This window comes from Otolemur garnettii, unplaced genomic scaffold (assembly GCF_000181295.1).
Source record: "Otolemur garnettii isolate 467f Iridium unplaced genomic scaffold, OtoGar3 scaffold00007, whole genome shotgun sequence".
NCBI lineage: Eukaryota > Metazoa > Chordata > Mammalia > Primates > Galagidae > Otolemur > Otolemur garnettii.
The window spans coordinates 27,566,221-27,582,066 of record NW_003852402.1 but is presented as its reverse complement, the minus strand read 5'-3'; the positions used below and the strand labels follow the sequence as shown (position 1 = coordinate 27,582,066).

Genomic DNA, 15,846 nt, shown 5'->3' with positions numbered 1-15,846 from the left:
AGCCTCCCAAGTAGCTGGGACAACAGGTGCCTGCCACAACGCCCGGCTATTTTTTGGTTGCAGCCATCATTGTTGTTTGGCAGGCCTGGGCTGAATTCGAACCCGCCACCTTAGGTGTATGTGGCTGGCGCTTTAGCCACGTGAGCTACAGGCCCTGAGCTGCTTTAAACCTTTCTTAAACCCACTAAGAGGTTTCTGCCTCCCAGTGAGTAGAGAAGAATCCCATTTGATAGTGAGTTGGACTCAATGTTAACATGTGCAAAAGTACTTATCTAATTTTTTTTGGCAGCAAAAGGAAGACAGCCTAGACTGGACAGATACAACAAGTTTCAAAGTGGAAGGAGAGAGTCTTACTTCTCTGGCTGGGGAGAATGGGGGAGGGAGTAGAATTCATGGTGAAATACATTTGAAAAAGTACCTTTCATCCATCTTTGAGAAGGGAAGTGGAACCAGAGACCTATCCATTTATATATCTTAACACCAGGGAGTTTCTGTAACTCAAGAACAAGGCAGATATCTGCCAGCACCTTAATAAAAAGTAAGTGTCCCATGATTTTTAAGTGACTATATGATGAAATTAATGTACCTTTGTTTTTATCTCTAGTCTTACACACAAAAGGCCTGGGGCATGGGGCGGGGGCTGGGGGTAGGGCTCTAAATGATAACAAGTCTTTGTACTGTAAGGAAGAGGAGTTTAGATAACTGGATTTTCCACTTATCTAAACAATAGCAAGAAAATTCTTTGTTTTCAACACTTGTCGGTTGGTTGCTTGCCTAGCTATCCATCCTAACACAATATCAAGCATGTTGATGTTCTTGTGCTATTGTACTGAACATCAATTCCCACTTTATATTGATTATAGAGTTTTTAAAAATCAGACTTCTTAGAAGCCTGTTTATGATGATTTCCAATTCTCTCTTTAATGGGGGTGTAACAGCTGATTTCTCCCAATCCAAGTTGTACTAAGTCCCGTGGAATGCGATAACCAGAAAACAAATAAAAAGCGGACAGAAAAACAACTGCCATAAATCACCTTAGTTGATACTGAGCACCCAATAATGTCAAATTACATTTATGTTTTGGGGAGAGGTAAGTCTGGAAGGATTTTGGAATTTACCCAATTATTGGGACAGAGTATTCTTTCCCTCTAAGTTTCTGCCCAGAGGTCACCGTATCAGTGAGGCCTTCCTTCCCTGACTATTTTACTTAAAGTAGTTCCACCCCAGCAACTCACTCCTTATCTCCCTTTTCGGTAGAGCTCACAGGGTGTCACACAACTGCAGGGGGCAATTCTCCCTGAACCAACATGGCTGTCACCATCTGATCTATCACACACTTCCCTTTCTACTGCTGTATCTCCAAGAACCTACCACAATGCTGGGCACATAGGTGTTCAGTAAATATTTATGAACAATCTGTGAACCTAATTATGAATAATCTTGCTAACCTAATTTTTAGGCGGAAGACTAACTCTGGTTCCTGACTTTAACATCTTCAGGTGTGATGTGAAAATCAGACATGAACACAAACCATTACCATGCCATAGAATCAAAAAGCAATGCCCAGGGATGTGACATGGATTGGTGAGCAGCTGGGGCTTGACTTCAGACAAATCTGGACCTCACCCCAAATCGGCTCATAGCTGTATATGACCTTGGGCAAGTTATGTAACAGCACTGCACCATACTATCCTCAAATCAAAGACAACTCTGACAAATGTCTGCTCTTCTAGTGATGAGGTGTCAGTGAGGGGATGCTCGGAGGTCCTGGCACACAGGCAGCCTGCAGGAGGTGACTGCAGCATCAGGACAAAATTTTACAGCAGCAGAGCAGCAGAACAGAAGCAGAGGCCTGAAGCTGTCTGGCAGCTTTAGGAAGACTTGCCAGGAAGAGGACAGAGGTAGGACTGAAGGAAAACTGTTGGCTACATGCGTACAGAAAAGCATCAGGTTCACTTGCCCTGTGCTTAATGCACGAAACGCCTTTTGAAACATTCGATGCCATACTAGAAAAAAACAATGTTTTTCCATGGGGACACCACATTTTATTAGGTCAAGAGACATGTGAGTTATGTATGCTTCACGAGGCCCTAGGTTCAAAACTAGCCTAAGTTATCAGTACCATGAGCTAACCAATTGTGCTACTGGAGCACTCAAACTAACGTAAGTTAAATAGGTGGGTCGCTCCAAAAGTTTTGAGACAGACTATGTTATAGGCCATGGTTTCCCTTCCAAGAAACACAGTCAGCAGCATCCTAATTCACCCACGCACGTTTCAAATTGCTTGTCTTTTTCGTGTTGGTGGGAGGGCTTCATTTGGTTCTGTCTGCACAGATTTCGTGATTTTTGTGGATCTCAAAACTTTTGAAATGGTCCACGTACAACTCACATGGGAATTAATGTGTTAATAGTGCGTAACCGTAAGTATTAACAATGAAATGTTCTGTAGAAAATGAGTAATGAACCCTACGAGGGAAATAATCCTACCGGAGTAAACAGAGGAGGGACTTCTCCAACCGGAAATGGGTGATTACTAACAAGCCTTTCCACTGTCCAAATCCGGCTACATCCGTCCTTAACTCTTCATTTACTTGCTATTCTCTCTAAAATGGAGTGTAAAGAGAAAGGGGGGGAAGCCCAACTGATAACTAAAATAGTATACTGAAAAAGAAATGTCTGTACCCATCACCATTCTCACCATCACCCCTATTCTTATCATCACCCCCATCCTCACTGTCATCACCATCAACCACCATCCTCACCGTCATCCATTATCCTCATCATCAACCATCATCCTCACCATCACCCCCCATCAACCATCATCCTGTCACACCATCCTCACTGTTACCACCATCCTCACCATCACCCCCATCCTCACTGTCACCACCATCACACCATCCTCACTGTTACCACCATCTTCACCATCACCACCATCACCGCCTGCCAGTGCTTTGACAGCAGAGGCCGTGCTAATAAGCAAAATGCACTGCCCTTCTCAGGAAAAAATAGTTAATTCAATGTCTGGTTCCAGATTGGGTTCCAAATGGGAACTCTAACCTACAGGGAAAAAAGAGTAAGCCCCCTTTTCACCCAGTGCTGAATTATCCCCATTCCCTGTCCCTCGGTAAATCCCCAATTCATTAAAAACAAACACTCTTTTTGAGACAAGTCTTTGTCTTTGATTCAAGAATCTTTAAAAGACTGGCTTGGCACTTGTAGCTCAGTGGCTAGGGCGCCAGCCACATATACCAGAGCTGGTAGCTTAGAATCCAGCCCGGGCTTGCCAAACGACAACTAGAACCAAAAAATAGCCAGGCGTAGTGGCGGATGCCTGTAGTCCCAGCTACTTGGGAGGCTGAGGCAAGAGACTCTCTTAAGTGCAAGAGTTAGAGGCTGCTATGAGCTGTTACGCCACAGTACTCTATCCAGGGCGACAAAATGAGACTCTGACTCAAATAAAAAAAACAAAAAAAACTTTAAAGACAGAGACATACAACTCTTGAGATGAATCAACGTCACCACTAACTGCACTGTAACTTAGGTCACTATTCTAACTGCTCTTTGGTAACTAGTCCAGAGAAAGGAAGTGCTCAAGGCTAAGGCTCAGCTTTACTCACTGGCTTGACACTTGCCCACTGCCCTCTTATCTGCAAAAACCTGGTGTGACACAATCACGTTCAAAGGAAAAGCCGTGAACAGAGAGAGGTGTGCCGTGAACAGAGAGAGGTGTTATGTAAATTTGACATTATCACAGTCTTTTTCAATTGATCAGGATTCTAAAGCTTGGGCCTAATGACAAACAGGCACACATCCTTAGTAAGCTTGTGAGTCAGTGGGTGGTGGGGGGTAGTATGACTCAGATTTTACTACTTACTTTAAAAGACTAAAAACTCATAGCAAATGGGGCAGGGATGTACTATATTAGTAACCACTAAACAATAACTAGTTGAAAGGCAACAGTTTCTTCTGGCGACAATTTGTTTCATATGTAAAGTTACCACTGCCACATGTTTAGGAAACAAAAACAAAGTTACAAAAGAAGGAAAACAACTCAATTTTTTTTTTTTTTTGAGACAGAGTGTCACTATGTTGCTCTTGGTAGAGTGCTCCAGCATCACAGCTCACAGCAACCCCAACTTCTTGGGCTTAAGCAATTCTCTTGCCTCAGCCTCCCAAGTAGCTGGGACTACAGGTTCCTGCCACAACGCCCGCTATTTTTTGGTTGTAGTTGTCATTGTTGTTTGGCAGACCTGGGCTGGGTTCGAACCCACCAGCTCCGGTGTAGAACTACAGGCACGGAGCCAAACAACTCATTTCTAATTTGAGGTTTAGCTCCACAACCATATTTCTTAGTCAAATTTTAAGTACCCTGAAAGGGAATTTGGGGGGTGGTGGTGGTAGAAATGTTCCAGCTCTTCATCAGGGTGTAGATTACATGTTGTGCAAAATTCCCCGCACTTTTTCCACTTAACTGTATAGAGCTCGATACAAATTTCAAGAAAAAAATTTAAGTGGCCGGGCGGCGCCTGTGATTCAGTGAGTAGGGCGCTGACCCCATATACCGAGGGTGGCGGGTTCAAACCCAGCCCCGGCCAAACTGCAACCAAAAAATAACCTGGCGTTGTGGTGGGTGCTTGTAGTCCCAGCTGCTCGAGAGGCTGAGGCAAGAGAATCGCTTAAGCCCAGGAGTTGGAGGCTGCTGTGAGCCGTGTGACGCTAGGGCACTCTAGCAAGGGCAACAAAGAGTCTCTGTCTCTACAACAACAACAAAAAATTAAGTGGCTCATACCTTGAGAGTTACATCCAGGTTACACTCAAAGAATAAAACTACAATGAAACTATTTTAAATTCTATTTATATAAGAATTTTTTTGCAAAATAGACAAGGGCTGTAACCAAAAAAGCAGCAAATACGCCAAATGTGTTTGAACTATGCTATTTTCATAAACCACGACAATGACTCTAATCTAGTGGTTCACACTAAAATCTGTCTTTTCATGACAAACTTTTGAAACATGAAACAGTCACTAAGATCAATAGCAGAACAAATCATACAACCTAGCTGTCTGGAAAATCCACTCATTTGAGTCCCTTTTGGACCAGATAAGTAAAGTGTTCTAACTCCTTGACACATTCACTAGGAAGCTGACGCACGGCCAGTTGCCGAGACTTTAAAAAGAGATAATACTGTTAACATGGCCTATAAAAGCGAGGTGACCAGATGTCCCAGCTGATGCTTGTAGCCTGTGTTTAATTATTAATATTAATAGCGCCCTCTTTTACTCTCAAGAGTCACGGTTTGGTTGATAAATGTATCGATTAAATTATATGTTCGCTCTACCTATAAAGCCTCACAACTGGCCTGGCTCCCATTAAAGCCCCTTCACCCCTGCCACACTGCTGTTCACTGGACTCCCCCCATTTGTCACTCACGCAGATTTGGTACCTACTGTTCTCTCTGCCTGCATTCTCCACTTAAATGCCTACTCGTTCTTTAGATCTCAGTCCCAAGAGTTCTGTAGATCTCTGGGAACCTTCTACAGCAGACCACCTATTACAGCTCTCAGGACAACACTGCCCCACTTTCCTTAGCATACCTCAGGTCCAGTCCAACTTTCACGAGTGTGTGGTGTACTAGGCTCCAGGCTCCTGGAGGGCCAGGGACAGTCACTGGTTTTGCATGTCCAGTGCTTAGCACAATACTCAGCGTACAGAAGGACTCAGTAAATACGTGTTTAGCCCATGTAAGAGACAGACACAGGACAAAATACAGGCTGCATTTTATCATCAGAAAGGATTTCAGGAGATGTAAAGAACTTATAGACTTACAGGGTAGAAAGGAAAATGCAAGACGTCTGGGAGCTGGAAGAAAGAGCTTCCATCTAATGTTTCAGGATTACGTAAGCACTCCATCCTAATCCTAACCATAACCACTGTCTCAAGGGATAACGATTCGACAACACTGGTCACCTAACCCTTGCTTTTAATTAGTGCCAAACTCAACCCTACATCACAATCTCAAACATTACAGGAGCACAATGATTTGTAAGACCATACCCAACTCCAAGCAGGGCCTGAACCACACTGGGCTTTAAAATCCAAGACTTCTTATTAAGGGTCAGAAGAAATTTTGCCTAAGTCCCTTGAGGTTCTTTTAAGAATGAGACCCTTAGGCTCGGCGCCTATAGCTCAACCGGCTAAGGCGCCAGCCACGTACACCTAAGGTGGCGGGTTCGAATCCCCAGCCCGGACCCGCCAAACAACAATGACGGCTGCAACCAAAAAATAGCCGGGCGCTGTGGCGGGCGCCTGTGGTCCCAGCTACTTGGGAGGCGGAGGCAGGAGACTCGCTTAAGCCCAGGAGTTGGAGGTTGCTGTGAGCTGTAATGCCACAGCACTCTACCCAGGGGGACAGCTTGAGGCTCTGTCTCAAAAAAAAAAAAAAAAAAAAAAAAAAAAGAATGAGACCCTTTGTTTTCTTTAGTATTGCAAAATAAATTATCACAAAGCTCTGCTGGCCAAGTATGTACTTCGCTGAGGTATGCCGTAATGCTACACAAGCCAGCAGCAAGCTCCTCAACCAGATCTTCACACAGAAACCAGAATCCACCAAAAAGAACCCGTGGTCAATGACTCATTTATGACTGACTAGGGGAAATCAATTACATTATTAGTAATCCAAGCAAGCGTTGCATCAGGTTACATCACAAGAAGAAACTCTAAACCAAACTGATAATTTACAAAAAGGCAGCTTTTCTCTGCAGACAGGGAGGTACTCACCCCACTCTAGATTAAGAAGAGATTGAGAACCACTGAGTTCTGTTTGAAAACCACTGTTTGAAAATCTCCTGCAAAAGCACGCCCAAATACAAACGGCTTGAAGGGCTGCAAACCCTGGGAAAAGTCAACTTACTTCATCCAGCAAAGGGTTGTTGTGAGGATTAAACAACATAATGGATGCAGACGCGCTTTGTACAAGGCTACATTATCACACAGGCTGGGGAGCATTACTCCATCTCTCAACTAAAGGTGTCTCCAACACAGACAAAGGATCTGAAGGATTCCTTCTTTTACTGAGAAAACAGCTCTGAAAAACCACAATGCTAAGGACCTACCTCAGGAAATTCTGTGAAATAAATACACACAACAGGGTTACCTGTATTTTCATCCTTTCAAAGAGCCAAGCTGTTCATTTTCCTTCCTATATTACTGTTTCAAAAAGACTACTAATTTCTTGCAGCTATTGGCTAAAGCAGACTTTCAAGAAACTCCAAACACAACTCTTAAAGAATTCTTAAAAAAATCAAATCTTAAAAAAATCCAAGAAAACAACCTGCCGTATTTAATTGGCCTCCATGATAGAGTATTCAAATCCCAAGAATCCAGGCAAGGTGCGGTGGCTCATGCCTGTAATCCTAGCACTCTGGGAGGCCAAGGTGGGTGGACTGCTTGAGCTGAAGTTTGAGACCAGCCTGAGCAATAGCGAGACCCTGTCTCTACTAAAAACAGAAAAACTGAGGACAAGCCCAAGAGCTTGAAGTTGCTGTGAACTATGATACCACAGCACTCTACTCAGGGTGCCAGAGTGAGACTCTGTCTCAAAAGAAATCCCAAGAATCCAAACATTCACTGGCTATATGGTCTATCTGACCTTGACAACAAACTTCTTAGCCCCATTTTTACAAATGAAGTCATAGACTCAAAAGAGACCAACTAACTGGTCTAAAGTCACAACTGACTTGTCTTAGTTCAAGACTAGTGTCCTCTACACTAAATCCCAACTGCCTCTCAAAGATAGAAGCCAAGTTGTAAACGTGGAGAGTTGAAAGAGATGCCAAGATGGTCTACTGACAATGAGAAGATAAAACGCCTGCTCCAACAATGAGAAGCAAGGGAAATGAATCACACACCAACAGAGCTTCCACTCTGGGGTCAGCAAGGCCTCAGTTCAGATTAGCTGTTTGCTTTTGGGGCGAATTACTTAAACTAAGCCTCGGTTTTCTATTCCTAAAATGAAACTAAAAAATACTGAAGTGAACTACCTGCCAACCTCATCCAGATGTTGGAAGGTCAGTGAATAGACACTGATGACGTAGATGCTCAGGAGTGCAATTCACAGGGAACATAGCTCCATTTACTGTACTGGCTTAGGTGACTAAAATGCCATGTACCAAAACTAGAAAGTGTGTTCAATCCTGCTCACAGTGCAACTCTCAAGTCTCATCATTTTAAGGCTTATGGGGTCTTCTCAAATAGTCCAATCTTTCCTTCCAAAAGTCAGGGGTGGGATGTCTCAGAATAAGAGAAAAAAAGATGCAGGGATTTTCTGGCCAACTCATAAATGCTAAAAATAATTTAATTGCAGACCTGTAACTTAATCCAGTTCTCTTACAACCAGGTATACCAGTGTCACAAAGACCCTAATACTTAAAAAAAATTACTTTTCTAACAAATAAAATGTGAAAAATAAGATGAAGACATAGCAATATATAGTTGTATATATATGAACTTACAGACTTCAACTGGTATAACACTAAATTTTGGACATGTTGGCTGTAATAGACTTAATTTTACAAATAAAGGGTTATGCAGATCAGCCAAAATTACATAAGGCAACCCTCTTTGTACTGCTACAAGAGGTTTTCAAGACTTCTCACTTAAAGAACAGAATTGTGAGTTATTCTGAGAGCAAAGATTCACCTGCTTTAGTGACATAATCAACATTTGTGATCAGGCACCCCATCAATACAATTTCTAGTGCATTCCCAATATATATGCACTTGTTTATAAATGTACCAGATACTTTTGCAAATAACCATGAAAATGTATGGGGAAATATTTTAGAAGAATCACAAAATAACTTCAGAGACAACTATCTAGAGATTCATTAAAGGTAAATGTACCTATGGTAGATACATTCTACTGATGTTAACATTTGAAATTACTACAAGTGACATTTGATGTTAACAGTCTCCAAATGCAGGAATCTGGATAATGGATAACTCAACTTTTCTGGTGTCCTGTGGTCCCTACTGTGATGTTTGATGTCTGGCCTGCCCTTGATCACCCTTCTACTACCAGGAATGGGGTCACAAACGGCCTTCACAATGGAAAAGAGGCTATCATCAAGTGGCTTGTCACAGACAACTTAAAAAATATCCTGTCTTTATATAAAATACTGAGAGACAAAGGCATAGGCACTACATTTTTCCTTAAGAATGCCTTTAGGATGCTTTATTTATACTTCCCCCAAGGCCAGTTTCCACACAGGCTAGGCCTGAAATGACACTGCCACTCTGACCTGTGTGTTCACAGAAACAGTTGAATGCAGAGCCCACTCCACGTTCAGTACTTGCAAAATCTCTACAACAGGCATTCCCAAAACTCTGCCAAAACACTATGCTGCACAGACCTCTCTTGATACACACCTATGACCATAGCAGATGAATTTTTATGACCCAGCTTTTAAAGGCCTTCCTTCTCAGCTAAGTTTCTTACTTCATTTTCCATCCTGTTTTTATCCAACCCCAGCCTGACATCATTTCACCCTCCAGCATCTGTCCTCTGAGCGTATAGAATTCCCAAAAGAACACTTCATCTCCAACACTAAAATGATAAATATGAAAAGGTCCGTCCGTAATGGGAGTCCAACTCCATTTTTTTATTCCTCCATCTGACACACTGAGCAATATGAAAACAAAGTGATAAACCAAGTTAAAACCGCAATCAAAAAAACTTGGCATCAAGTCTGCTCCACAACTTTTCTGTTGATGAATGAGGTCAATCCTCACAATTAATACAATCTAAGGCTCAAAAATACAAAAGTTAACATCTTGCTTACAATATTCCTTCATCTACATCATTATCAGAATACTATATAAAGATTGATGAGATATAACCAGAAATCATAACTCACAGCATACACTCCAATATATAAAATTTAAGGACCCAGTTAAGGAGCTTAGTTAGTAGTACAACTATTTTACTATTAAAAAAAACTGTATTACTGTGATGTTCCAAATATGAAATTAAACCATTTATGACAGTAGCCATATATAAAAGTTCAGCTGCAGAGGATGAGATGAGTCTAAATATTGGCAGTCTGTATGCTAAGAAATCCACTCATTTTTAGGCAATCCAAGATATACTTTTTGAAGCCTCCTGTGCATAAAGACTATTGACAAAATTTCTCTCTATAGCCTACCAACAGCATCTTCTCACATCTGAAATAGGGGTGAAAAGGAGAGAGGAAATAGCTTTAAGCTGCAATATGCAAAACAGACCTTCATTAATCAGACTTCTGTAAAAAGGGAGGAGAATCAGCAATGTTAAAAATCACCCAGAGAAGTCTAATAGCAGATGTGTTCCTAAGATTAAAGGGAACCTGGCTGGAAACCTCTAGGCACTAAGCACTAAACATCACATCACAAATGCTGCTTCCTTCCCTTTAACTTACAGTTCAAGTTTGTAATTTGAAATACCTAATACAAAACAAAAATAATTACCTGCAACATGGGAGTTACAGTGACTTAAGCAAACATTAATACAAATTGTACCAGAAAGCCATGTTCTGGTGGTCTTTCCAATCTATTAGATAAGAAACATTGCAAATAAAGGTGAAGACCTGAGATTCCAATGTCAGGTGACAAAAGGAACAGCCACATTACCTACAAGGACCAGGGGAACACTTGCTATACAAGCCACTGTAAGTCTTGTTTCAGCCTTACACAGGGAGACAGCTACTTACATTTAGAAAAACGCAAGTAACTTGAAAACTATCTGTTTAAATAGTATTTTTCAAATTTATTGCCATTTGTAACTGCGAATTCCTGGTACCAGTGGCAACTAACAATTTTAGATAGTCATCCTCTCAGGATGTCTAATGAAATATTTCAAAACTTTCTCCAGAAGCAAGAAATATGAAACAGCTGCTATACTGCAGACAGAGGCGCAGCTCAATTGTCTAGGGAAGGGAAGGTTAAAGCAACAGGAAACAGCTGGGTGCTAGACCCCAAAGAGTGATGTGTGCAAGCCTCTTAGAGAGAAACTAAAAACAGTTCTTCACATGCCAGACACCACCTGAATTCTAAAATAAACATTTTGAAGAAGTTATCTTACCATCAAAATTTTTAAAGTACCAAAAAGTCTGATGTCAAGATCGTCCAGAAACAGTTATCCACTTGAAAGAAAGGTTTTATGACAAAAAGTCATCCTCACTTAGGCTTCAAAGCTTCAGTAAGAAAAGCCTTAGGTTTGCTATTAGCTTCAAAAGAGCAAACCACAGTGAGCAAGGGGATGAGATCTGCTTAAAAATTGAACTGCCACTTGCTTTTACTGTACCAAATTTGAAAAACTGGAGGGTTATCACTGTAACAAATCGAACGGGTAGTGTATGTATTGTGTTTATAAGAACTCAAACTCCCCAAAATGGCCTACAAAAGAACAGACATCATTTGTACTATTAATACCTGCATGTTTAGCTGTATATTCCTGCATAGCCCACAAAAAACCAGAATTTAATCTTACACGCAGAAATAACTTCTGAAATTTCAGATTACCGATTAACTTAGATTGCGTATTTCCTGCATGAACATGTTTACATACACACACACCCCAAAGGTGACTACATAGTAAGTTAAACGTGTACAGCAAAGTTCAATTTTTCACTGCCTACTTCCACTGAAAAACCATTTTGTCCTCTACAACCAAAGAATTGCAAGGGATAGTGGAGTAACCTATACTACAGCATTCTCCATGTTCATTTAGGTTTCAAATTTATCTGAAATCAAAGTCTGAAAATGAGGAATCATAGTCAGCATTTCAACTTTTGAGAATAAAGTTCATGAACATACCTTTTGTAGAATTCCAGCTTAAGTGAATTTTATGTAAGTCTTGCAAGTGATGAAAAGCAAAAAGCAACCAATCTCTCTCAAGTGATTAGCCTGGTTTTTAAAACTATGGGTCACCTGTCCCCGTGATTTTCTAATTGAACAAGGAATCCATGGGGCAAAATAATTGTTTTGCAAAGGTGGGCCAGAATAAAACACTTACGTCTTCACTTCAACAGGGAAGCAATGAAATGTAATCCTTCCGAGCATCACTTTTTTGGTGGATGTTACCTTTGTCTCTTATCCTCATTTCATGAGCCCGTAAGCCTGTGAATGTGTCCATGTTTTAACTTCAGGCATTTTTTAAACATGTTGCTACTCCTATTTCCTCTAACACCTAAATATGTATACACAGATCATCTTCATTCCTCATTAAATGTTTTTTTCAGCATGACCAGTGTGCAACTGACATTCACATAGCTCATACAACCTATGTCTTCTGAGAAAAATACTCCTTATAGCTTGAACCGCTCTAATCATGACAAGAGATTGATTAAAATGCCAAGATAAGAAACAATTTATTATAGAGAGAAGAAAAATTTCTCATCCAAAATATAGAAATCTGTACAACTTTGCCACAATCAATATACATGAACTGTACAAATTTACACCAGTTCATAATTTACCAAATAAAAGATGACTAACAAAGTTCACAAAATAGATGGTGGTTTGTGGAAAAGACTTTTACCCAATTAAGTACAAGGAAAGTTACAAACCAGACCTCCACTTTCTAAAAATAAGAAGTTTACTCAGTCTTAGAAAACTACAAGCTAGCAAATGTACAGAGAGCTGGCTGGTGCTAACACCACAGTTGAGACAGTGTCTTTTTGAAAGGGTCTTTTTAAAGCCTGTTGCCATGGCAGATTCTGGTCACTTGCTACTTTCAAGGCCAAAAACACAATACAAGGTCTGACCATTTCCCCAGGTCATGCTTACTAGTTTGTCTTTATGTACATTTTATACATATTTAAGTGCTAGGTAAAAGTCTTGTTGTAAAATTTCCAGTACTACCATGTTTAAAACGTTGAGCTTTCCTATTGAGCTGCCAAAAAGGTTAACAATAACAATTTTCAAGTGTAATAGTGCAAATTTCTCTGCAAGATCTACTGCAGAGAAAGGTTCTTTGAAATACAGATTTTCATTCAAGGGGTTGATGTAAAATTTAAGTATGTCTGGGAGAAACTGAAACCACTCTAGGACTTCACTCCCTAGCAAATAAAGTGATTTACTTGGACTCACAGGCTATTAAATCATTGAAAGGTACTGTCCAAACTATGGCACTGTCACTTAAAAAATTTTTTTTACCATTCTATCTTGTGCCAGATCTTCACAGCTGTAACATGGTTAAATTCCATAATCCATCCCCAAAAGGAGCCCACCCAAAGCAAAAATCAAATTTATCCATCCATTATAAGATGATCCATCCATAGACTATATCTTAACCTGATACAGTCATCATATTGTAGTTTTTGGAAGGGCTTGTTCTGCCCAAGAGAAGTTCCTCCTTACAGCTGATTCTGCTGTCTACCATTTGCACGTTGGTGCTGTTCTGAGTGCTACCTCCTGCTGGTGAGGCTTCATACAGCACGCAGATGGAGCCATCCTCTCCAATTCTGTAGGACACTTCGTAAGGGTCAACCCAGAGTGTGAGTTCACTTGGGAGCAGCCTGAACAGCTCCTGACTGCTCAGTCCAATCCGCTGTGCTGCCTGTCCAATCAGAGGATCCATTTTATGGTTGATGCGAATACAACGGTAACCTGATCCCTTGCATGGCTTTTCTGGGAACCAGTGATGTTTATAATGTTCTATAGAAGGAAAAAAGAACAGAGAAAACAATGCTTAGTCTCCTTACTGTTAGCGCCCGCTCTACTTGCCTTCTTCCGCGGGCTCCTCTGTGGAGCGAAAATGAAAACTATCAACTTTTCAGAAAATGTCCAGGACTGCATCCGCTGCTGGGCATGTGCGGGGATGGAGAAAGAGCGGGCAGGGTTTTAGAAATAACAGAAGTACCGGACAAAACAATCGGCAGGAACCAACCGGTTGAGCCGCCAAAACAGGAATCAGGCGCGCAGCCTCCGCCAGCCGGGAAGCCGGATGGCACCGGCGGTCGGGCGGGAACCTGTTTACTTTCTCCACCCCACCCCAGCCACACATAATGGAGTTTATGCCTTTGGAGAGAAGGGCCACCGGACTGTTAACCCCGAAGGCAAGAAAAACAAGCAACCCTAAACCACGCTCTGGGCAGGGCTGTAATTGTGCCGGTGACAAATCCGATGATTAATGGGCAGGGCAGAAGGCGCGGGGAGACCGCACGTCGGTCCGGAGCAGACTCCGGGGCAGCAGCGCAGCTCCCCACTCTGGGGCCGGACCGCGACCACGCAACGGTTGGAAGGGGCTGGGGGGAGGGGGCGTCGAACCAACCCCAGCCCCAGGGCTCCTTTGTCCCCAAATGCGCCGACGGTCCTTGGACCGCAGCTCCCGCCTCCGTGGGTTTTAGTTTCTTTGTTGTGCGTGTTTTCTTCCCCTCCTCCGTTTGCCAGCCGCGGGGAGGGGGCGCCCTCGGTCCAGCCCCCAAACCCGCTCCCGGACCCGCCGTTAGCGGCCGCCCACCGCGGCCAGCTCGGTCCCGCGGCAGGACCCGAGGGCGGCCGGCCAGGGGCGCTACCGAGGCTCCCGCGGCCCCGACGGCCCAGCCCCAACCCCAACCTGGAGTGTGGGGCCCGCGCCGCCTTGGCGCCCCTCGCACCCCGCTCACCTGCCAGTAGCTCCTGCAGGCTCTGGCTGAACGTCTGCAGCTGTCGCTCGCTCGTGAGCCCCTTGGTGCGGAGGAACTTGGAGATGAAGGACACCGCAGCGGCGATCTCGCCTATCATGGTGGCGGCCCGAGTGTAGAAGGGATGCATGGGGGCGGCGGGCGGGGGCGGCCCGGGGCGGCCGGGGCTCGGCGGCGCGGCCCCGACGACGGAGCGGCCACCCCGGGCTCCCTCACAGGGCAGAGGACTGAGTAAGAGAGGGCGTGAGGGGCGGACGGCTACTTTTTTTCTCCTTTCTTTAGAGTAAAAAAAAAGTTATTTTCGAGACAGGAGGCGGCAGGAGAGAGGAAGAGACGAGCGACGGCGGCCTGGTCACATCGCTCGGACCTCCCCAGCCGCCTCCGCCTCCAGCTCCGCAGCCTCCGAAGACCCCAACAGTGGCATTTCCAGCTCCGAGGGGCGAAGAGATGCAGCCGCCGTGCAGCACTCTTTATAGGCCGCGGAAAGGAAGTGGCGTAGCTGGAGCGTGACGGCCGACGCCAGCCAATCCAGAGATCGCACCATTGTGACGCAAGCAGATTCGGAGCCTGAGGGGGCGGGAAAAGGGGCTTAGGGGCGGGTCTAGAGACCGGGACGAGAGGGAGGAGCTGACGTAATCCGCTTGTAAACAAATAAACCCCGAGTGGCTGCTGGAAACCGAGTTGCTGTGTCGGGGGACGGAGGAAGCAAAGGGTGCCCGTGTGAAAGCTCCTCCCCCTGCCCTAGCTCCTCCTACTCCTCGGGAGTCGAGGCCTTGAGCCAGCTCAGCCTTCTGCCGGAGTGAGCTGCCCGGGCCCGTTTGGCCTGCAGAGTTAGAGCTTTGTACACAAGATTTGTCCGGCTCCGGCTGTGTCCACACGAGCGCTGTCTACTCGGATCCTGCTCAGGTCCGCAGCTCCGGCCCCCTTGCGTACTCGGTGTTTACATCCAGTCCCCTTTCGGGTTGGCTGAGCGTGCGGCGCGGCGCGGGTGTCCGCGCTGTGGCTGAGGGTGCGGGGAGGAGTGGGGGGAACCAGCGCTGTCGGGGCATCGTGCCAGAGAAACCGGACTGCAGCCTCGGAGCCCAGGTTCCCTCGCAGACGGGCTGCCGGCACCACAGAGCGGGTTCTGCTCCCCGCCCAGGGAGGGGTGAGGGTTGTCTTTGTAAAAGTTTAATTGCCAAGTAA

General features: G+C 44.1%; 1 protein-coding gene across 1 annotated transcript; it reads right to left on the bottom strand.

The window, feature by feature from the left end:
* Positions 1–12,380: 12,380 nt before the first annotated feature.
* Positions 12,381–15,153, bottom strand: BTG1 (BTG anti-proliferation factor 1). Its single transcript, XM_003783357.2, has 2 exons — positions 14,644–15,153; positions 12,381–13,693 (listed from the first exon to the last, which is right to left on the bottom strand). The coding sequence occupies exons 1-2, from the start codon at positions 14,789–14,791 to the stop codon at positions 13,326–13,328; spliced, it is 516 nt and encodes a 171-aa protein (XP_003783405.1). The 5' UTR covers positions 14,792–15,153; the 3' UTR covers positions 12,381–13,325.
* Between the last annotated feature and the right edge of the window lie 693 nt (positions 15,154–15,846).

Bases quoted from the DNA above. Each gene is read 5' to 3' on its own strand.
- BTG1 (XM_003783357.2), bottom strand. From the start codon at position 14,791: ATGCATCCCTTCTACACTCGGGCCGCCACCATGATAGGCGAGATCGCC. The intron at 13,694-14,643 runs GTGAGCGGGGTG...TTCCTTCTATAG, and splicing joins CCTGCAGGAGCTACTGGCAG to AACATTATAAACATCACTGG.